Source organism: Astyanax mexicanus, chromosome 4, assembly GCF_023375975.1.
Source record: "Astyanax mexicanus isolate ESR-SI-001 chromosome 4, AstMex3_surface, whole genome shotgun sequence".
Taxonomy (NCBI): domain Eukaryota; kingdom Metazoa; phylum Chordata; class Actinopteri; order Characiformes; family Acestrorhamphidae; genus Astyanax; species Astyanax mexicanus.
The window spans coordinates 50744573-50768672 of NC_064411.1; the positions used below are offsets into that span (position 1 = coordinate 50744573).

Consider the following 24100-nt stretch of genomic DNA (forward strand, 5'->3'; position numbering starts at 1 on the left):
GGATGTTAAGACCGAAACTAATATGAAATATATATGTTTTATTTATGGATGATACTATAGAAACTATATAAAATATGTCTGTACCTAAAACACCTAAAGAATTCATTTTTATTTTCTAATTCCAGTTAGTGACATCGAGTAGATGCTGTAATATTTGTACAGTGAAGAAAATCATTATTTGATCCCTTGCTGATTTTGTGAGTTTGCCAATTTACAAAGGCATAAACAGTCTATAATTTTATTAAAATTAAAGTTTTAGGCTTTAAGGTAATTTTAAAAGTGTGACCTGCACAAGGCTGAAATGCTGTTGCTGTTGGTGCAATAGTAAGAGAATGGAAAAAATTTAAAGTGACTGTCAAACCACCTTAATCTGGGGCTCCATGCAAAATCTCACCTTGTGGGGTATCATTGATTACAAGGAAGGTGAGAGAACATCAGAGAGAACAGTAAAATTACATGGGGGCAATTTGATTAATGATCCCAAGGCAGCTGGGACCACAGTCACCAAGAAAACCATTGGATTTTTGATCCAATTTATGTACTGCTGTGAAACTGCATTCTCACCTCGTAACCTGAGCCATATAAACCAGAGGTATCTCCACATAAGCACATAAGTGATTCCACAAGGTCTTTACTCTTCAAGTCCTCCATATTCTGATCCATTTGTTCTTGTTGTTAGCTCTCAGCGCAGGCGGCTCTGGAGGAGAGCGAGCGGATCTTCACAGAGCTGGTGTGCTCCATAGAGCGGCGGCGCACCGAGGTGAAGGAGCTGATTATGACCCAGGAAAGAACAGCTATAACCCAGGCTGAGGAGCTTGTCCGACAGCTGGAGCTGGAGATCGCTGAGCTGAAGAAACGAGACGCTGAGTTGTGCCAGCTGGTCCAGGCTGAGGACCATATCTCCTTCCTCCAGGTACCATCATTAAACAACAGGAACAGGAAACTTACAACTCTGGAAAAAATAAGTTTCTTTGATTTTACCAAGTTTAAAACTCCTAGAATATAATCAAGAGGAAGATGGATGGTCACAAGCCATCAAACCAAACTGAACTGCTTGAATTTTTGCAACAGGAGTAAAGCAGCATAAAGTTATCCAAAAGCAGTGTGTAAGACTGGTGGAGGAGAACATGATGCCAAGATGCATGAAAACTGTGATTAAAACCCAGGGTTATTCCACTAAATATTAATTTATTTGAGGTCTGAAAGCTCTACATCTTTTTGTTTTTTTTTCAGTTATTTATCATTTTCTGCAAATAAATGCTCTAAATAATATTTGGGATAAATGTCTGTAGTTTATAAAATAATACAATATTAATTTTACTCAAACATATATCTATAAATAGCTAAATCAGAGAAACTGAAGTGGTCTCTTAATTTTCAAGAGCTGTATGTTAGAAATTCCCATTCCATAATAAATTTGTACTGTATTTTTCCTACTATAATGTGCCTTTTTTATTTTATTTGTTCCCAAAAATTGTAAATGCGCCTTATAATCCGGTGCACCTTATGTATAAATTTTTACCAGTCAGGTTGTAAGTAGCAGTAAAGCCACTCAGTGTTTAGTTTAGTTCTCCAGTACCAAGACTGGAGCAGTATTAGCATTAACCGCTAACCGCACTAAGCGCTAGCACTTTTGCCATTCAGAGGTGATTATTATCGGCCTGTAGCCTGCTGCTAACCCTGGCTAGCACTGCTGGAGCAACATTAGCATTAACTTCACTAAGCGCTAGCTCTTTTGCCATTCAGAGGTGAGCATCATCAGACTGTAGCCTGCTGTTAACCCCGGCTACCAGTGCTGGAGCAGCATTAGCATTAGCTGCTAACCATGCTAAGTGCTATCTCAGAATTTTGCTGTTCAGAATTGAGTATTATCAGCCTGTAGCCAATAGCGTTTTCCTGGAAAATCTTACAGCACTTCATGCTTCCCTCTGCTGACAACTTTTATGGAGATGCACTAGTTCTAATTACACAGAACTGATTACACTCTCTGTAATGATATTTGCTCATTAATGATGTCCAATATATACATATAAACATGTATTAATTGTGTAGAATAATGACAAAATTTAAATATTGACATTTTGCCTTGCCTTTTAAACATGTAAAATTGTTTGTTTAGTTATTTGGTGGCTTTTGTGCTTCATAAGTTTTGTTGCATGTAAGTCTTTAATAAAAATTGCGCCCTTAATGTTGCATATTATCTTTTACTTCAATATTAGTACTAATCTCCAGCTTCTTCCTCTTTTCCTCTCATATTAAGAACTACAGGTCAGTCTGTACTCAGCCTGCGACCACAGACGTCCCCATCATCACCGTGGACCCGAGCTTTGCGTGTATGATGAGCGCAGTGTCTGAGTTCCAGGCTCTGCTTGAGGACGTCTGTCAGGGTGGATTTGTAAATATTTCAGAGAAAGGTGAGTAGAAATATGAGTAGCTGTGAATCCAGTTTAGAGACTTCAGGCACACCTCATAGCCCTCATTCAGCACAGGATAGATTATAATAATGATAATAACAACAGCAACAACAATAATAAAAGGCTTTTCTAAACTATAAAAACAACTCAAGCTTCATGAAATTATTATTTATTATTAATATAGTTATTGTTATATTACCTGTTATATTCACCTCTTAATCTCTCATTGACAGTGAGTGAAGTTACCATTATTCAGAATACGCTGGTAAAGGTGGACGCAGAGCAAAACACAGGTAAGAGTTCAAACAACTTACTAATTTAGGGGGGTGTAACAGTGCAAGATTCTGCTCACGATTCAATTCACGACTCTTGTTTCACGATTAGATATTTCCCTGATATTCGAAAAAACAAAAATTATTGAAAACCTCTGGAATATAATCAAGATGAAGATGGATGATTACAAGCCATCAAACCAAACTGAACTGGTTGAATTTTAGTGTGTAAGACTGGTGGAGGAGAACATGATGCCAAGATGCATGAATTTAAACTGTGATTAAAAACCAGGATTATTCCACCAAATATTTATTCCTGAACTCTTAAAACTTTATGAATATGAACTTTTTTTCTTTGCATTATTTGAGGTCTGAAAGCTCTGCATCTTTTTTGTTATTTCAGCCATTTCTCATTTTCTGCAAATTAATGCTCTAAATGACAAAATATTTTTATTTGGAATTTGGGAGAAATGTTGTCTGTAGTTTATAGAATAAAACAACAATGTTCATTTTACTCAATCATATAGCTATAAATAGCAAAATCAGAGAAACTGATTTAGAAACTGAAGTATTAACACATTGCTAATTAGTAATGTATGGAAGATATACAGGGGTTGGACAATGAAACTGAAACACCTATCATTTTAGTGTGGGAGGTTGCGTGGCTAAATTGGAGCAGCCTGGTGGCCAATCTTCATTAATTGCACATTATTGCACCAGTAAGAGCAGAGTGTGAAGGTTCAATTAGCAGGGTAAGAGCACAGTTCTGCTCTAAATACTGCAATGCACACAACATTATGGGTGACATACCAGAGTTCAAAAGAGAACAAATTGTTGGTGCACGTCTTGCTGGCGCATCTGTGACCAAGACAGCAAGTCTTTGTGATGTATCAAGAGCCACAGTATCCAGGGTAATGTCAGCATACCACCATGAAGGACCAACCACATCCAACAGGATTAACTGTGGACGCTGTAAGAGGAAGCTGTCTGAAAGGGATGTTCGGGTGCTAACCCGGATTGTATCAGAAAAACATAAAACCACGGCTGATCAAAGAATTCAGAACTCAATGTGCACCTCAACTCTCCTGTTTCCACCAGAACTGTCCGTCACCACAATAAATTATTGCAGTCTAAAACCAGGTGCTTCAGTTTCATTGTTCAACCCCTGTACTACAGTTCTGAAGTTGTATGTTTGTGTAATAGATGGTGTAGATTAATATATGCATTTATATATTATGATTCAAAAATTATGCCCATAATATGCAACCTCAAAAGTCTTAAGTAATTTGTTGCAAAAGCTGTAAAATTTAGTTTGTTCAAAGAATGTTATACAATGTTGGTAAAATTATAGGATAATATTTTATTGAATCCTGTTGTTCCTTAGAATTCTTGTAATGCCTAATAAAACCCCTAAAATTCCCCCTTTGATATCTGATTATATAGTATATACTTCTATGCTGTATATAGATTTATTTAGTTATTTAGTTATTTATTTATTGAGTTAATCAATTAAAACTAATAATATGTAAGTAATAAATGATTCAGACGTTATTTTGGGAGGCAGTGAAAGCGCAGGGTTGAGCAGCTTCTAATTTTGTCGTTTTTCCAGATTACGGCAAATCCTGTTTGTGTGCTCGGCTCGGCGGAGGGGATTTGTACACACTCGGCGGATTAAAAGTGATTTTAATAATGAACTCATTCTCTTGCAGCTCTTCTGGTGGCCCAAGTTGCTCTGCCAGCAGTTCCCACATTACAGAGCTTTGGCAGCCAAAACGTTTTCGGAGTTCCGGCGCCCATGTTTAGCGGGTTTACGTTCACGTCGTTTGGTGAGTGCAGCCGCTGATCTCTCGTAATTTGCACTACAAATAAGAATGAATTTACCTAATTTAATTGAAATTATGCATGCTGTGCATAAAGCCCTTTGAAATGCTGCTCTGATGACTCTGTGTAAAGGGTTAGTTTAGGCTTCGGAAGTCAAACCAGGTACTGTCTGTAAAACATGAGGATATGGCATATGATCTGACATTAACCTGAATCTGGAATAGGCTGTAAGGGTGTGTTCATGTTATGAGCCTCCTTAATTAATTCATGTGTTTGGGAGTTTTAGTCAGCATGGCATCTGTGAAGTCAGCAGTGGACAGTGCAGTTGGTGGTAATTATTGTGGCTGGCGGTGTCTGTCTAGAATTGTCCGCACGAACTGTTAGACTAACGAATCTGGCCAAAATCTCATCCATATTTACTGCAGGATACCCCACACATATCCCACAGGTTAAGGCAGTGCTCTTGGTCCTTTTTCCAGCAATATATATCGCAATATTAAACAATGCAGGGCTCATGACATCACCAGCCCTGTCCCCACCCGCACGCCGTCTCGTGTCGGACCGCCGAGCTCAACTCAAAACCCGAGGAAAACAGCAAAACAACAGTAATCTACCTTTTAATCAGGCATTTCAATGACTTTTTAAACGGTAAATAAGAGTGTTTTTCTGGGATTAAAAGCGTGAATTCAGCTGTAACTGGAAATATCTGCGCAGCAAAACTGTGCTGGACTGAGGAGTACTGCTTTCAACACATGCTCACATGCTCACGTTTACAAGCACGTGCCCAACCATGTGGATGGAGGCCATGCCCCCCCTCCCCCTTGTGCTTCTCAGGCAGCAGCAGCCTGTCACTCACAAAGACACAGAGACACAGAGACGGCGCTGTGTATCTACTTCTTGTAAATCAAGAATCAAAACATTGCAACATGACGTGTTTGATTTAATTGCTTTAAATAACATTGCAAGTCCTGCGATGTCACTATTGCGCATGCGCACATCATGATGATGACGATTAAAGATATATCACGCAGCCCTAATACAGTCCGAGTCATCAACAAAAAGAGTTGATATGCTGGTGGGTAAAGAGCCCCTCACTGTTGAGATCTGCGTAAGTGCAGTAGCCAGAGAAAGCCATCATTTTGTGCGTTTGTGCATTATTGATTCAAATGCTTTTTTTCTAAGATTAATAATATGTAAAATATATTTTTAAAACACTGTTTTGACCTTCAGTTTTTTTTTTTTCTATTTTAGTCTCTCCCCGTTCATACAGATTGTTATTAGGTTAGTGAAGATTGTTATTAAAAAGATATGGCAATTCAGGGGAACTGTGGAAGTCATGATGAGATCTGGAAGGCCATGAAAACCAAGTTTACTACCTCTTAGTATGAAATACAATAGAATATATTTTGCTAGATGACTCTGTTATTATTCAGGCAGATATCTGAAGTCATCTCCTCAACATTGTTGCAGATGGATGGTGTGAAGTCATATGGCTACACATGCAGTATTATGTTTTTTAAGGGGACAGTACATGAACACACAGTAATAGGCTATGTTCACATTACCAGGCTGAAGTGACTTATATCAGATTTTTTTTTGTCCAATATGGCTCAGATCAGATTTTTTCATGGCTGTGTGAAAGGAAATCCAATCCGATAATTTTTTTGAGTCACTTTTATATGTGGTCCTAAATCGGATACGTATCCGCTCAATGGACATGCGACATGAATGTAAATGGTCGAATCAGAATGAATGCGTTTTTTTTTTGCTTTTTACGCATTAGCATTAGCGCTACGTGCTTCTCTCTCGTACCCACACTGCATCTCTTGGTGCAGCTGTGCAGCTATAGCCGCAAAAAAAACAGCAAAAGCAAACCGCCTGCCCTTTTTTCTCCTCCTCGACCTGAGCATGAACTTCAGACCAGCTGTTTACTGTTTCTCCACTCCAGCAAAAGATGCTCCACATATGAGCTGCTAACTCATCCATTTCCCTTTATAAAGCTACGAGTCGTCTCTTAAATATGAGGGTTTTTGTTGTTTGTGAAGAAGGCGATGTTTATACAGGTATCAATGTGCGCATCAATGTGAGGCGTTTCAGGGACAGATTCATTCACATTACACACAGATACAGATCACTTACATTTGTGAATGTGAACCGTAAAGATAGTCAAATGTGATCTGAGCAAAAAATCAGATTTGAGCAATGTGGTTTGTAGTGTGAACGTAGCCTTAGAGAATCTGAATGTTGGTTTTATTTTTTTTTATTTATTTATTTTTTTAATTTATTATTAATTGCTCAGCCCTAAAAGACATCTAATCTTTGTAAAGTAAGTCTAAGAAAGTCTAAGAAATTGGAATATGCTGTTTATATGAATACTGATAATGCCCATGAAAGTGAATGTACTTACTGTAAAGCTTTAAATCCCTTTTTAAATTCTCTTTCTTCTGCTTCAGGTTGCAGACCTCCGGGAGCTCGATTGAGAACACAGCAGCGGAGGAGACGGAGGTAGCCTCACCTAAGACCTGGACCAAGAACCTACTGACCACTTTTCATCATTTGTTTTATTTTGCATTTATTCATGCATGATTCTCCAATTATTATTTTTTATTTAATTTAAGACACACACGTTTAACTGTGTGAGACAGATATATTGCTGAGATTATTTGTGTTTTTAAATTTTAAAATTCTATTGAAAGTTGTAGCAAGTTTTATTTTCCCAGGACAACGCTTCACATGAGCAGCTCACACTCGTTATGTAGCATGACCTCATCAGTGACTCGTATTCTGTTACCGTATTAAATGAGCATTAATCCATTAATTTGAGCATTACGAACATACGACTCAAAATATAATGTACAGTATAAGATTCAGTATTTCAGTATAAGAATTCACTCGCGGTGTAATTATTTGACTGATGTGCACAGTAAAAAATAATGAACAGTTTAATGCAGACTGAACTAGCTTTTAAAAATCTGTTAATTGATATTCGTTATTGAAGTACGTGTGAAACACCTGAGAAGTTGTGAGATAATGTCTTACGTGTACGGCATTTCTACAACTGCAGTGACAAAATGCTTATTTTTCAGAACATGGAAAATAAAGTGTTTTTCCAAGTGACTTTGTGATTTTGCATTTTAAAAATACATATATATGTTGAATCTAGTTGTTATTAGCAGTGATCACACACACAGACAATGGGCCCTATTTTAGCGATCAATAGGTGAGCCGTCAACCGTGCAGCTTGATTTAGGGTGTGTCAGTGTATCTTTGCTATCATAACAACGGGAAAAGTATGCCTTCTTTGGCTCAAAACACGCAAAAGACGTACTAATTCTCCTTTAGATCATTTGTGTGTGTTTTTTTTTTTTGTTTTGTTTTTTTGGTGTAACGTGAAATAAACCAATCAGCAACATGTTTGAAAGCAGGTGTGAAAAGAGGGAGTGAACCACTGTCGGGACCAAAGCACCAGAGTTTGGTCTGACCAAAGGAGGTGTTCTCGGTCCGGATATACTGAACCACTGAAGTGCAAACGAACCAGAACATGGTTCAGTAGATCCGGAACGTAAATGCCTCTTTTGGTTGGAACAAGCTTTGGTGAAAAGGATGCGTGAAGGAGCAGAGTTTGGTTCTTGATCCGGATATTCTGTAAAAGTAGCCCTTATTGATGAACAAAGTAGAACCTTTTACACTCATTCTACTGATGTGTGAAAGCTTGTATGTAAAGGGGAATTGGATTCTGACAGAGAGCAAGAATTCAGCATAACACCTGGCAAAGAGACTCAGGGTGCTTTCACACCTGCCTCGTTTGGTCCGGACTTTCTGACTTTTTAGTTTGGTCCGAACCAAAGTAGCAGGTGTGAAAGGGGCCACGAACCACGGCCCGGAACAAAGGACCAGATTTTGGTCCGACCAAGAGAGGTGGTCTCGGTCCGGATCTTCTGAACCATGGTCCGGTTCGCCTGCAGTGTGAAAGCGCTTTCCTGGAAGGATTCCAACTTTCTGACCAATTACAGGAAGCTGCGCAGGCATTCCTCAGCAACGGCAGCAGAAGAAGAAAAAGAACCATCTACTACTGACTGCAGCCTGCGGAAGGGCGGAGTTGGACGTCCAGCACGTCCAGTCCCACCCACTTTGTCCAAAAGGCTGCAGTTAGTACCCTCTCAAAATAACCGGAAAAGCAGGAAAAATGAGCCGTGGATACAGTTGCTTCAGGACAAGCACGTTCGTTTGGCGAATCTGAACTAACATAGGGTACTGTGTACCTAAGTTGCTGCTGCTGGTATAAAAGCCACAATAGCAGCACTACTATGGAGACGAAATGAATCTGTTCATTCATTTTATTAATTATTATTATTATTAATTAATTTTAATTGTCAACACACCAACATCGGATGCTTCTAAAACCAATCAGCGCCAAGTTAAGGTAAACACATCGATACGTAAGTGATGATGAATGGATGTAGGAGTATCACACAAAGGTCTTTGGTGCGCTCCCTAAACTGCAGTGTGAAAACAAAAATAAGCGCACCAAATATATACAATGTAGCAAACACATGAACCTTGGTTTGGACCACGGTCCGGACTTTCAGGTGTGAAAGCACCCTCAAAGTCAAACTCATTCTACAAACCAATCAGTTAATATGAAGTATAGAGAGACTCCGCCCACGTAGCTGAGGATGACGAGATGCAGTTTTAAGAAGTACTCTTTAGTCCACTTACTAAACTGCAGTGTGAAACCTAACAAATCTAACCGGAATAAATGTTCATAACACAATGTAACAAAGACGTGAATTTTGGTGGAGTTAAAGAAGCCAAAATAGACTGCTGCACAAAAGTACTAAAATAGACCGCTGCACAACGCCTTCTCCAGCACATCCCAAAGATTCTCAGTGAGGTTAAGGTCTGGACTCCGTGGTGAACAATCCACACTGCAAAAAATCCATTGGCAAAAACTAGACAAAATATATGCAAATTAAGATAAATATATGTATAATAACCAAAAGAATCTGCCAATAGGGTAAGCACAATTTTCTTAGTAAGATTTCTTACAAAAAGCAATGGAAAAGTCTCAAAATGAGTGAAGTAACACCTAAATCAAGCAAAAAAAGACTGTTTTTGGACACAAGAATCAGAATAACTTGATTGCTGATTGATTGTGCTTATTTGAGTTCAAATTACTGAAAATAAGGTACAAATTCTAAGTAAGAATGATTAAGATAATTATCCCTAAAATAAGCAAAATAATCGAACACTTACACAATGCTTAGTAAGACAAAACGTCTTATTAAGTCTATAAATGTAGAAAATTTCACTTGCCAAGATAGTTTTTAGTTTTTTTTGCAGTGCATGTGTGAAACTGATGATCTCATGCTCCCTGAATCACTCTTTCACAATTCCAGCCCCATGAATCCTGGTATTGTTATCTTTTTCCATCCATTGATGGAATAACCTGGTCTATATTCAGTAAATTCAGGTAGTCAGCTGACCTCATTCTTTTTCAGCACATACTGTTGCTGAACCTAAACCTGCAGACCAACTGCAGCATCAACACCACATCATTTACTTACTTACATCCAGGCAGTGTATAAGGACAGGTACTAGGCCTATGTTTTCCTTTGAATAATCCACTACTAGGCTCCTAGATTGTCTGGGAAACCACCTCACATTGTACATCCAATGCCTTTACTAAAGAACCACAGAAGAATCCTCTTTGTAAGAGTATAATGTGTCCAAACAAGCGCTCCAAGCCCTTGCACCGGTTAATGACTTCCTAGCTATCGTCCATGCAAAGCAGACTCCTCCACCTGCTGCAGTTCCACGCCCGCGGCAGTCAAGCGTCCTCGCTGCGTGCTTATCTTGCGTGCGATTGGCTGCTGCGGGCTATTTCAAGCACAACCTGGATCACCTTTCGCCTGTACAGCTGTTTCCCACGCCCAGTGTGTACATAAACCCTTTTGTGTCCCTCCCTCCCTCGCTCTCTCTCTCTCTCTCTTTTTCTCTCCCTTCCTCCCTCCCTCCCTCGCTTTACCTTTCTGCCCTTATCACTCTCGCCCTTGCCACACGCCAAGGTACACTTGTCGAAAATGGCAGCAGCTACTGCCGCCACAGTTGCTGTCACAACTGCTGCCGCCACCATCTCTGTAGACGAAGACCAGTTCTGCTGCTCCGTGTGTCTGGAGATACTGAGGGATCCGGTGACCATTCCCTGTGGTCACAGCTATTGTATGGAATGCATCAAAGGCTACTGGAGGAAAACCGAGCACAAGACGGGTTACAGCTGCCCGCAGTGCAGAAGAGGCTTCAACCCGAGGCCTGTTCTCGCCAGGAACACCATGCTGGCTGAGCTGGTCAACAAACTCAGGGAGGCCGGGGTCCAGGAAGGCCCTCATCCAGGGCCACTCAGGGCGGTAGATATGGTGGAGTGCGACATCTGCTCTGGAAGAAGAAGGAAAGCCGTCAAGTCCTGCATTAAGTGCATGGCGTCCTACTGTGTGGAACACCTCAAGCAACACAACGACCGTGATCGCTCCAAGACCCACAAACTGACCGAGCCCACCAGACAACTGCAGAGAAGGGTGTGTTCCCAACACAACCGGCTGTTCGAGCTCTACTGTCGCACCGACCAGCAGTTCATTTGCAGCCTTTGTACCACAGATGGACACAGTGGACATCAAATGGTAGCAGCTCCGGACGAGAGGGTGGAAAAGCAGGTTACCTTTCAATTCTCTTTTATTCAAAACTACTTACAAAAGATGAGGTACATTAGCAACAGAGGACATAAAAGTCCAGGGCGAAACATTTAGCAGAGCCTAAAAGGAGGCAAAAGGGTAGTAATATTGGGATAGAGGAAGAAAGTAAGAGGTAATCAAAGAATGAGGTTTGAAGTAGTTAGCAGGTTAGAGGTTTTAGGAGAGTTAGTACTCTGAAGAGCTCTGTCTTTAGGAGGTTCTTGAAAGTGTTCAAATAGTTTGTCATTAAAGGAACAGTCTATACATTTAAGAAAATTGGAGATTTAAAAACCTCTAACCCTCCAATTAGAGGTTTAAAGTAGTTAGTTTGTTAGAGGTGAAGAAGAAGAAAGGAAAAATAAAATAATAAACACAACACTCCTCACGCGGGATCGAACCCGTGTCGTCAGGGTATTTTATTTTTCATTATCGTTCATTATAGTTCAAACAACCTCATGGGCCAGATGTTTCCTAGCCGCCTATTGCCGACTCCTGCTTTAGAAGTTTTTTGAAGGTATCTACCTCAAAGGTTAAAATAGTTTAATTTATCGTTAAAGCAGCAGTCTGTATGTTTAGGGATATTTAGAAATCTCTCTTGTGAAAAAGAGCAATTGCATGACAATGTTGAAGAGTTCTTTTAAAACCTGTGTTGTGTTATGGTCTATAAGTTTTCTTGCAGTGTTGTGAGAGAGCACAGTCAAAACGTGGTTTAGTAAAGTTCACTGGAGAATGCGAAATAATTTGGTAGCTACTGTTATCATCCCTTTTTGATTGCTAAAAACTCAAAAAAGGGACAATTGAGTAACAAATGTTAATATTCCTAAGATCCTGCAGTTCCTTCTATAGAACTATACCTGAAATCCTACCAGACCTAGATCCTAGATCCTCAGGATAAAAGAGGCAACTTGGAAAGTCTTCTTGAGGAAATAGTGCAAAGCTATTCAAGATATCTAATCAGTTAGAGGCTTCTGTATAAATATTAAGCAATCATTCAACCAAGAGAGTCATTTATCTGAGCTGAAAGCAGTTGACGGCACTTTTCCGGGTGTTATTATTAAATTTAATCCTGTCCTTGTTCATTCAAGCTTAAGCTTGCATTCATTTCCTTTCCTGCTTCAGTTGCAGAACTTGCCCTGCTCTGTCGGTTGCTGTAAACCTTAGAATGACGCAGCATAATTATGTAGCCTACAGTCAAAGGTGATTTGAGTGAAGGGTATACAGACTGGGCTGTAGGACAAAAAAAAAAAAAAACAGGTTTATGAGGGGTTGCTTCTAACGACAGGGAAATACAGTGTTGTAATCAGGCACCTGGGTCAAATGACCTGTTTCTGATTTACACCCCTCCATACATCAAACTTCTTTTACTGTTTCTGCCAGAACAAGGTTGTGTTTGGTCCAGAACCTGCCCTAGAATCATTGGGCGCAAGGCAATCAATAATATCCCCCATGACAGGGTACCAGTCCATCACACTCAAATTTAGTGGTCTTGAACCTTCTCTGAGCCATTGAGAGACCTAAGACTACATCTACTAATTCTTAAGACTAATATCTTGTGGATCAACACCAGCAGATGACATGACTCTCCAAACCAGCACTGATCATCAGTAAATTTTACATTTAATTTGGAAATGAAGGGATCAGAGTCTGGAGGAAGAGTGGAGAGACACACAGTCCAAACTGCTTGAGGTCTAGTGTGAAGTTTCTACCAATCAGTGATGGTTTGGAGAGACATGTCATCTGCTGGTGTTGATCCACTGTGTTTTATTATTAAGTCTAAAATCAGTGCAGTTTTGTTTTCCCACAAAATCTTACAGCACTTCATGCTTCCCTCTGCTGACAACTTTTATGGAGATGCGGATTTCATTTTCCAGCAGTACTTGGTCTTGATATAATTAATTAATATTCAAATTTTCTGAGACACTCATTTTAGGGTTTTCATTGACTGTAAGCCATAATCATCAACAATAAAAGAATTAAATGATTCCAGGAGGCTTCTGAACTCAGATAAGGAGATGGATGGTTGAATAAATGTATGGCTAATAGTGGGTGTGGTCTAACTTGCTGGGAAGTGATGGTTGAATGATTGAGGGTGTTCAGTAGTTTGACAGGAAGTTCCAGGAGATTTGGAATGTGGGTTCGATGCTTGCCTTGGTCACTGTCTGTAATTAAAACATGTCTGATATTTATTGATGGATTGGATTTCCTGTCTAGAAAATAATTCCTGCCTTGTGTTTAGTGATTCCAGGTAGGGTTAGGACCCACTGCAGCTCTTATCAGGAAGAGGTAGATAATGTGTGATGGATGGTTGAATAAATGTTTGATAAAGATTAGGTGTGGTCTACTTTTGCTGTGAAACGATAGAGTATAAGGGTGGCATGATGGTGCAACTGTTAGCATTTGCTATTTACCTCAAGGGTCCTTTGATTCTGAACTTTCTACTCCTTACATTTGAATAAAAATAGCCTCGTTACTCCTGTTTCAGTTCAGCTCGTTTTCATTCCGGCTTCTCATCGTTCAATAAAACCCCTATCCAGATAAATCTCTCCATCCAGATAGAGTGAATCTGATTGTGATTGGATGTAGAGAAGTATAAACATATACCATTTTGACTCCCTATTGGTTTATACTGTGATCCATCACAGTACTTTCAGACGTATGTAGCCTAGTATGAAGATGATCCGTGCAGAGACTCAAGAGAACTCCAGACAAACTCCAGTCCAACTAAACTTTAATAGCTTTTATATATTTACATTCTACTAAAATACATTCAATTTCAATTGGGCATATATGCAGCTGAAACACTTGGGAGGAGCCTAGTGCAAAATCCCAAATTATATTACCAACATTAACATTTTAATAATGTTAATAATAAGTCATTATGGCTTTTAGAAAAATTTGTTTTTTGGGGGGGTAGTGCACTATAGGACCCTATAGTGGTGTGGTCTAAGCTTTTGTTCTTAATGCCATTTTTTCTCTTAATATTACTTTTAGTTATATACTTTAAGCAGTTTTGAAACCACTACTTTTCCACTTTTACTTAAAGAGTAAAAAAGGCTTGAGTTGATTCTTCTTCAACTTCTACAGAAGTATTTTAAGCACTAGTATGTATAATATCCTTCTACCTACAGAGTAATGAATGTAGAAATAGATTTATGTTCCTTTAAGTCCATTTGATTCGTATACCTACCTTCACTTATGTAAGCCATAATCATCTTCAATAAAATAAATAAATGCAGGAAATAGATCACTCTGTGTGTAATATATAAGCCATTTCTGTAAGCACGCCAAAAACAGAGTCACCTGAGGTGTGCTTTGTGCTTTTGCATACCTCAGGCGACTCTGTTTGTGGCGTGCTTGCAGAAATGGCTTCTTTCGCATGAAATGGCTATGAAGTTCAAAGCTCAATGAGGTTACCAAACCAATTTTGTGCTTCGGTAAGTCAGTAAAAAGTAGTTAGGAGTATTCAAATCAATAAAATGATAAGGGTGCCCATACTTTTGCACCGGTCAAATTTTGGTTTAATGCATATTGCACATTTTCTGTTAGTACAATAAACCTCATTTTAATCCTGAAATATTACTGTGTCCATCAGTTATTAGATATATCAAACTGAAATGGCTGTTGTAAACACCCAAATATTCAGAACTAAAAATGATTGAGATTAATAGGGGTGCCCAAACTTTATATATACCATACTTTATATATATATACCAAACATATGCTGGTATATATAATATGAGTTTCACATTTTGAAGTGAATTAGTGAAATAAAGACCCTTTTCAATGACATTCTATTTTTTTGAGATGCACTAGTTTATGAGATATTTATATTATACCAGCATTAAAGCAGAATCAGCAGCTGAGGAAAAGAGTAGGAAAGGAAAGAAGAAAAAAGAAAAAATGAATGAATGAATGAATGAATGTCATCATTTCGTATCGTGTTCAGTTTGACCTGGGTGACTTTACTCGCTCTGCACGGCGATGGTTAACCGCACAAATCCTCTTCTAATACCAAAAAAACAGCAGGGAAAAGCAGCAGATCAGGGTGAAAAGGGCTCCAGACAAATGACAGTGTAGGCTTAAGAAATGCCATCGGCTCAGGAACAAAAATTGGGGTCGTGGGGTTGAAAGCTGTGGGACTTTCATCGTTCTGCTGTTTGCAGGAAGAATATATTTAGAATATATACTAATATAATAATAATATATTTTATTCAAGGAACTGTCAAACATTTATAGAGCTGATGTTTGATTAAAGGAATTATTTGATGGAAAAAGATGCATTTTCCCTTTTATTCTTCAGGTAAGAGGGAGAGCTGCTTGGTAGGTTTTGTACTGGAGCTACAAGGCTAGATGCTAACAAAGCTATAGTTAATGGCTGCCTATGTATTTAAAAAAAATAGCATTAGCAACAACATCAGAAATCTGCTTTTTTTTTTAAATGAAATTCTATGGTTGGTCGCTTTGCGCATTCATAAACGCCCAGATTTTAATGTTTTAATCTGTTTTTCTCAGTTAAAAATTTGTTATTAGGGCTGTCAACATTAAAGCGTTAATGCACGCAATTAATTTGTAATCAGTAACGCATTACTATTATTTTTTTAAGCAAAAATAATTACGCCACCATGTTTGACCCCATCTTCCATTGTAATCTGCCCCGCCCACGTGCACATTTTTTTTTTTCTGAAGTGGTTCACTGTGGTTCATCTGACCCAGCTATTAAATATACTTCTTTTTAATTAAGCTAAATTGCTGACAAAGCTAAATTTAATCTGATATATTTGCCAGATAATTTACTGCTACGATCAAACGCTGTCTCTGCTGCTGCTCCATGCTGTTTACACACTGAGTGTGGTAAGTGCAGCGTTCACTGCTCACACTGCTCATATTTTTCATGTTCTGTGTTAAAGCAGCTTCACACGGCACAGATATACAGATATACGCGCTGGAACACAAAATCTTCTTATATATTTACCTTCTCGCTCCTGCACCAGACAGCTCTGACCAATCAGAGGAGACGATTTGCTCGTGTGGTTTATTGGTGCGCAATTTGGTTCGTTTAGGTTTTTATGCCTGTGTGAAACCAAACCAAACAGAGGGAGAAACGCTCCAAATAAACAAACTCATCAACTGATCAGGACCATAGAAACTATAACACAACTACAGGTGTAAAAAAAAAACGCTCTTTTATACTATACATTTTATATTATAAATTAAGATCTAATGCGGAAATGCTTACAGACAAGCTAAAATTAAAAAAAAAAAAAAAAAAAGTTTCTTCTATTCAATTTATCATGCATTATTTATTTCAACACCCCACATTGGCTTTATCTCTCCTCAAATATACACAAGTATATACTAGTATTTTAATTGACGCCACTAATATAAAAATAACTGCATTTTACATTTCCTACATTCTGATTTAAGCTGTGTCCTAAGTTTTTATTGGTACTCTACTTGTCTTAGAATTGCAATTGGTCATATATTTTATTTTATTTTTTTTAAAGAACACTGTGTCACTGCGGCACAGTGAACAACCTGATCTGTGTTTGGAAAGCTGCCCGCAAGCCCGGTGATGTTGTGGCAACCTAATGTTCATTGTTCATGTTACTCCCAAAACAGAGGCAGTTAGAAGAGGCCTTCAGAAGATCAAAACAGAAGAGCAAGGAGAAAGAGAAGGAGCTCAGAAGCATTATGAAGTATCTAAAGGTAAGAGCTCTGAAAGCCTGAGAGGGCAGGTCTACAGGATATTACACACTGAAATCAGGCGTATTTCCTCAAACCTGTGGTTATTAATAAAACCTCTGACCCTGGAAAAGTGCATCACTCATATTAAAAAAGTATATTTATAGAAACTGCACTTATCTGATTCCCTGTACATGTAAAAGAGCGTAATCACAATTAAAAAACTTAACTGCTTTATTAAAAAAACAATGAGTTGGTATTTACTAAGCTGAGTAACATACCACTGTGCTATTGATCTACAGTATTTTTTTTTTTATTAGAAACTACACCTAAAAACAGAATGCAAAAAAGGGAAAAAAATATTGTCTATACTACCCTCTACACCATATACCACAATATACTACACTATATTACCCTATACTAGCCTACACTATACTATACTATACATCCCTATACTCCCATAGGCTATCCTATACTGCCCTATACTACCTTATACTCACTCTACTGTACTATACATCCCTATACTCCCATAGGCTACCCTATACTGCCCTATACTACCTTATACTCACTCTACTGTACTATACATCCCTATACTACCTTATACTTACTATATTATCCTTTACACCCCTATACTCCCTATATTTCCCTATACTAACTATACTATCCTATACACTATAATCCCCATACTACCTTAGACAGCCCTGTACTACCCTATACTACAGTGTTCTAGCCTACACTGGCTTATACTCCAAAAACTAAACATTACTCCCCTATACAACCATATACAACACCTTACTTACTTACCATATACAACCCTGTACTTACCTACACTATACTAGTCCAGACCAGCTTATACTTACTCTATTATCTTATACAATCCTATACTACCCTTAACTCCCCTGTACTACCCTAAACAACCCTGCCTTCACCTATACTATACTCCTCTACATTAGCTTATTCTCACTATACTATCCTATACTCCCCTTTGCTTTCCTGTACTACCATAAACAACCCTATACCATCCTATACTGTCCTATAGTACCCTTTTCTTATCCTGTACTCTACTAGTCTACACTAGATTTCACTCACTACACTATCTTATACAATCCTATACAACCCTGTACTCACCTATAGTGTACTAGTCCACACCATCTTATACTTACTATATTATCTTATACAATCCTATACTACCCTTAACTCCCCTGTACAACCCTAAACAACCGTGTACTCACCTATACTATACTAGTCTACACTAGCTTATACTTACTATACTATTCTAAACTCACTTTACTTTCCTGCACTACCCTATACAACCCTGTACTCACCTATAATATACTAATGTACACTAGCTTATACTTACTATACAATCCTATACTACCCTATACAACCCGGTACTCACCTATACTACCCTAGTCTACACTTGCTTATACTCACTATACTATCCTATACTAAAATATACTATCCTGGACTCCCATAAACAAAAAAATCATATACACCCTATACTACACTATACTCCCATACTACCCCCCTTTACTTTTCTGTACTACCTTATACAACTCTGTAATCACCTATACTATACTAGTCTACACTAGCTTATACACAATATACTATCCTATACAATCCTATACTTCCCTTTACTCCCCTGTACTCACCTATACTATACTAATATACACTAGCTTATACACAATATACTATCCTATACAATCCTATACTACCTGTTACTCCCCTGTACTCACCTATACTATACTAATATACACTAGCTTATACACAATATACTATCCTATACAATCCTATACTACCCTTTACTCCCCTGTACTTACCTATACTATACTAGTCTAAACTAGCTTATACACAATATACTATCCTATACAATCCTATACTACCTGTTACTCCCCTGTACTCACCTATACTATACTAGTATACACTAGCTTATACTCACTATACTATCCTTTACTCACTAGTTTATACTTATTATATTATCTTCTATATTAGATATATATCTTCTATATTATCTCCTATACTACCTTTTACTATCCTGTACTTACCTATACTATACTAGTCTACACTAGCTTATACACAATATACTATCCTATACAATCCTATACTACCCTTTACTCCCCTTTACTCACCTATACTATACTAGTCTACACTAGCTTATACACAATATACTATCCTATACAATCCTATACTACCCTTTACTCCCCTGTACTCACCTATACTATACTAATATACACTAGCTTATACACAATATACTATCCTATACAATCCTATACTACCCTATACTCCCCTGTACTCACCTATACTATACTAATATACACTAGCTTATACACAATATACTATCCTATACAATCTTATACTACCCTTTACTCCCCTGTACTCACCTATACTATACTAATATACACTAGCTTATACACAATATACTATCCTATACAATCCTATACTACCTGTTACTCCCCTGTACTCACCTATACTATACTAATATACACTAGCTTATACTCACTATACTATCCTTTACTCACTAGTTTATACTTATTATATTATCTTCTATATTAGATATATATCTTCTATATTATCTCCTATACTACCTTTTACTATCCTGTACTTACCTATACTATACTAGTCTACACTAGCTTATACTCACTATACTATCCTATATAATCCTATACTACCCTATACAACCCTGTACTCACCTATACTATACTAGTCTACACTAGCTTATACACAATATACTATCCTATACAATCCTATACTACCCTTTACTCCCCTTTACTCACCTATACTATACTAGTCTACACTAGCTTATACACAATATACTATCCTATACAATCCTATACTACCCTTTACTCCCCTGTACTCACCTATACTATACTAATATACACTAGCTTATACACAATATACTATCCTATACAATCTTATACTACCCTTTACTCCCCTGTACTCACCTATACTATACTAATATACACTAGCTTATACACAATATACTATCCTATACAATCCTATACTACCCTTTACTCCCCTTTACTCACCTATACTGTACTAGTCTACACTAGCTTATACACAATATACTATCCTATACAATCCTATACTACCCTATACTTTCCTGTACTCACCTATACTATACACACACTATACTATCCTATACTAAAATATACTATCCTGAACTCCCATAAACTACCCTATACAGCCTATACTACACTATACTCCCATACTACCCTACAACCACAGGTTGGGCTAATGCTATAGTCCATATAGTGGATTTTGGGTTAGGCCAAAACAACTTAATTAGAGAAGAACAGCTCTATTTTAAAGTTCTATTTCATAGCACTCGTTCCTCATCCCCCCTTTCTGTGATCAGCGTTCAGCGCAGGCTGTGGAGGACGACAGCGAGAGGATCTGCACTAAACTGATCCGCTCCATCGAGAGGAGGCACGGCGAGCTGAAGGAGCTGGTCCGAGCCGAGGGGAGGGCGGCGCTGGTCCAGGCGGAGGGGCTGCTGGAGCGCCTGGAGCAGCAGATAGAAGATCACAGGAGGAGGGAGAGCGAACTGGAGCAGCTCTCGCAGACGGAGGATCATATCCATTTCCTACAGGTAGCTGCAGTACACTTACTTCAAAGCTTCTGAGCATGAAGCTCGACTGGGGCTGTTAGTTCCACATAGTGGAGGCCACGTCACAGAGGATGAAGATGTAGTCGGATACTGAAAGGATGAAGGGCTGAGGAGAGAGATCTCTAGTAATAGAGGATGAAACATCTCCTCATATTCATTATTTTCTATTAAGCTTCTGGATTCAGGTGGTGGTGGACCTCTCGGAGGTGGACCAGAAGGCCACTGTTGGAGTTTTGGAGTCTTGCTTGAACTCAACTGTCTCAACAACTGCTTCCTTTTCTCCTGTAGAAATGCAAGGCCTTGTACGCAGCTGCTGAGCCTGAGGATCTGCCCTGTGTTGACGTCCATCCATACTTCTCCTTGATGATTCTGAGGAGAGCCCTCACTGAGCTGAGGGAGCGAATGAATGACGTCTGCCAGAGGGAGTTATCCAGGATCTCTGATTTAAGTGGGTGTTGCAATTCTTTACATTCAACATATGAGATGCTTCTTTTGCTTCTGTTTCTCTGCATACTTTATGACTGTCCTTTCACCATGTTCTTCAGCATTAAGTAACCCATAGGATAGATCATTACAGAGCGTGTATTATTTGGGTGGTGGGTCATCGGGTTCTATATGTTCTATATGTTCTATCAGTAAAGCTAAAAAAAAAAAAAAAAAAAAAAAAATTCCGATATACAGCTGTGGAAACATTTGATTTTACCAAATTGAAAACCTCTGGAATATAATCAAGAGGAAGATGGATGATCACAAGCCATCAAACCACCAAACTGAACTGCTTAAATTCTTGCATCAGGAATGAATAGCATAAAGTTATCCAAAAGCAGTGTGTAAGACTGGTGGAGGAGAACATGATGCCAAGATGCATGAATAAACCAACAGGATTATTCCACCAAATATTTATTCCTGAACTCTTAAAACTTTATGAATATGAACTTGTTTTATTTGCATTATTTGAGATCTGAAATCTCTGCATCTTTTTTGTTATTTCAGCCATTTCTCATTTTCTGCAAATAAATTCTCTAAATGACAATATTTTTATTTGGAATTTGGGAGAAATGTTGTCTGTAGTTTATAGAATAAAACAACAATGTTCATTTTACTCAAACATAAACCTATAAATAGCAAAATCAGATAAACTGATTCAGAAACTGAAGTGCTCTTTTAATTTTTCCAGAGCTGTAAATGTACATGTTCCCCAATAGTCTGAGTAAAAACTCTGTTTATGTTCATGCTACAAGTAATCCGATCAAACATGATGTGTGCCGCCTTGTATTTAAGGCTATTAGTTGTCTATTTAACTGATTATTTAAAGGATTATCCACCTCATTTGACTGGATAGAAATTGTATTCGGAATGGTCTCAATCGGACTACACTATTCCGATTGAGATGTTAACATGGAGGTGCTCTATATTCCAATTAAGCTATTAGTCTGATTATTAACAGAGTATTGTAGCCAGTGACTGGGTGGGAGTTTCTGTTTAGGAAGCATAATCCTTTCCAGGATTTTATTCCAACTGCCTGACGTCTTGAATTAGGTTAAACAAAGGGTTTGCTTGGACATTGAATACATTTTCTCATTTTTATGTTATATACAGCTCTGGGAAAACATTAAGAGACCACTTTAAAATGAAATGATCAGTGTCTCTCTCTATTTTTTTTTAACTATTTATAGGTATACTGTATGTTTGAGTAAAATGAACACTGTTGTTTTATTCTATAAACTACAGACAACATTTCTCCCAAATTCCAAATAAAAATATTGTCATTCAGAGCATTTATTTGCAGAAAATTAAGAAATGGTCAAAGTAATGAAAAAGGTACAGAGCTCTCAGACCTCAAATAATGCAAATAAAACAAGTTCATATTCATAAAGTTTTAAGAGTTCAGAAATCAATATTTGGTGGAATAACCCTAGTTTTTAATCTTGGCACATTCTCCTCCACCAGTCTTACACACTGCTTTTGGGTGACTTTATTCCTCTCCTGTCACAAAAGAATTGGATTATAGATGACTGGAGTAAGATAATTTTCTCCTTTAAATGTTTAGATGGAGACCTGCAGAGGTGGACTGGCACTCACTGTGAAATTTAGTGAAAGATCGATCGATGATCACCCAAAAGCAGTGTGAAAGATTGGTGGAGAGCATGCCAAGACACATGATAGCTGTGATTAAAAATCTGGGTTATTCTATCAATTTTTGATTCTAAATGAATATGAACTTGTTTTCTTTGCATTATTTGAGGTCTGAAAGCTCTGCATCTTTTTTGTTATTTCAGCCATTTCTCATTTTCTGTAAATAAATGCTTTAAATGACTATATTTTTTGTAAGGAATTTGGGAGAAATGTTGTCTGTAGTTTATAGAATAAAGCAACAATGTTCATTTTACTCAAACATAAACCTATAAATAGCAAAATCAGAGAAACTGATTCAGAAACTGAAGGGGTCTAAAAGAGACTCTGTTTATATTAATGCTACAAGTAATCTGATCAAAATGATGCGCAGGCTATTAGTCTTATTAGTCTTTTAAGGATTATCCACCTCATTTGATTGGATAGAAATTGTATTCGGAACTGCCTCAATCGGACTACACTATTCTGATTGAGGTGTTAACATGGAGGAGCTCTATTCTGATCGAGCTATTAGTCCGCATATTACCGGATTATTAGGCCGCATGTAAACGTAGCCAGTGACTGGGTGGGAATTTTTGTTTAGAAAGCATAATCCTTTCCAGGATTTTATTCCAACTGCCTGACGTCTTGAATTAGGTTAAACAAAGGGTTTTCTTGGCCATTTAAAACATTTTTATATTTTTATGTTATATACAGCTCTGGAAAAAACATTGAGACCACTTTAAAATGATCAGTTTCTCTGATTTTGCCATTTATAGGTTTATGTTTGAGTAAAATGAATATTAGTGTTTTTGTCTATAAACTTCGGACAATATTTTTCCCAAATTCCAAATAAAAATATTGTCATTTAGAGCATTTATTTGCAGAAAATTAAAAAGGGCTCAAATAATGCAAAGAAAATGAGTTCATATTCATTTAGAAACAATAATATTAATGTTTTAACTGAGGAACAGTTCTGAAATCAGTGTTTGGATTTAAAAAAAAAAAAAGCTGATTTTTAATCAGGGGTCACTATCTGTTTAAGGAATACAACAATCATTTTCATTTTACTAACGTTTACCTATACATAGCAAAATCAGGCCAACTGATGGTCTCAATTTTTTTATAGCTGTATATAATATTAGTGTGTCCCTGCTCTAAGCACACCTAAAGGTGTATACTAAATTGCAAATGTAAAAACTTGGAAAACTGATCAGTCACTAACAGCGGACAACAGTGATGTCACCTATTTTGAAACAGAAGAGCTATAAGCATGTATAGTTTATAGTGTAAACTCTGCTGATCATCTTGTCCTCTAATTCTCGTTTGCTTACAGTTAGAGATGAGCAGAGCGACTCAGATGAACCTCCCCCGTGTCCTGCTGTACATCCTGAAATAGGTACTGCACGCCACACATACCTTCCGGCTGCTCAGCCCCGAAACCCAATCCTGGCTCTCTTTATG

The 24100-nt window shown here is 37.9% G+C and overlaps 1 protein-coding gene and 1 long non-coding RNA gene across 4 annotated transcripts in view; one reads left to right on the forward strand and one right to left on the reverse strand.

Moving 5' to 3' along the window:
- The window catches only part of LOC103027575 (E3 ubiquitin/ISG15 ligase TRIM25), a 32174-nt gene that overhangs the window by 3152 nt on the left and 4922 nt on the right, over positions 1-24100 (forward strand). The window contains exons 3-12 of the mRNA XM_049479011.1: positions 680-913; positions 2261-2414; positions 2648-2707; positions 4396-4512; positions 6961-7012; positions 10455-11217; positions 16855-16941; positions 20273-20506; positions 20813-20972; positions 23973-24035. Of these exons, the coding sequence (XP_049334968.1) occupies positions 680-913; positions 2261-2414; positions 2648-2707; positions 4396-4512; positions 6961-7012; positions 10455-11217; positions 16855-16941; positions 20273-20506; positions 20813-20972; positions 23973-24035 (1924 nt within the window). The remainder of the gene's footprint in view (positions 1-679; positions 914-2260; positions 2415-2647; positions 2708-4395; positions 4513-6960; positions 7013-10454; positions 11218-16854; positions 16942-20272; positions 20507-20812; positions 20973-23972; positions 24036-24100) is intronic.
- Positions 18541-19958, reverse strand: LOC125801061 (uncharacterized). Of its 3 annotated transcripts, none has more exons than XR_007438549.1 (3): positions 19608-19958; positions 19047-19130; positions 18541-18569 (listed from the first exon to the last, which is right to left on the reverse strand). It is a non-coding gene; the product is annotated as an uncharacterized LOC125801061 (long non-coding RNA). The 3 variants fall into 3 exon arrangements; XR_007438548.1 differs by lacking the exon at positions 18541-18569 and adding an exon at positions 18671-18737; XR_007438547.1 differs by lacking the exon at positions 18541-18569 and adding an exon at positions 18671-18737 and having other exon boundaries at positions 18963-19130.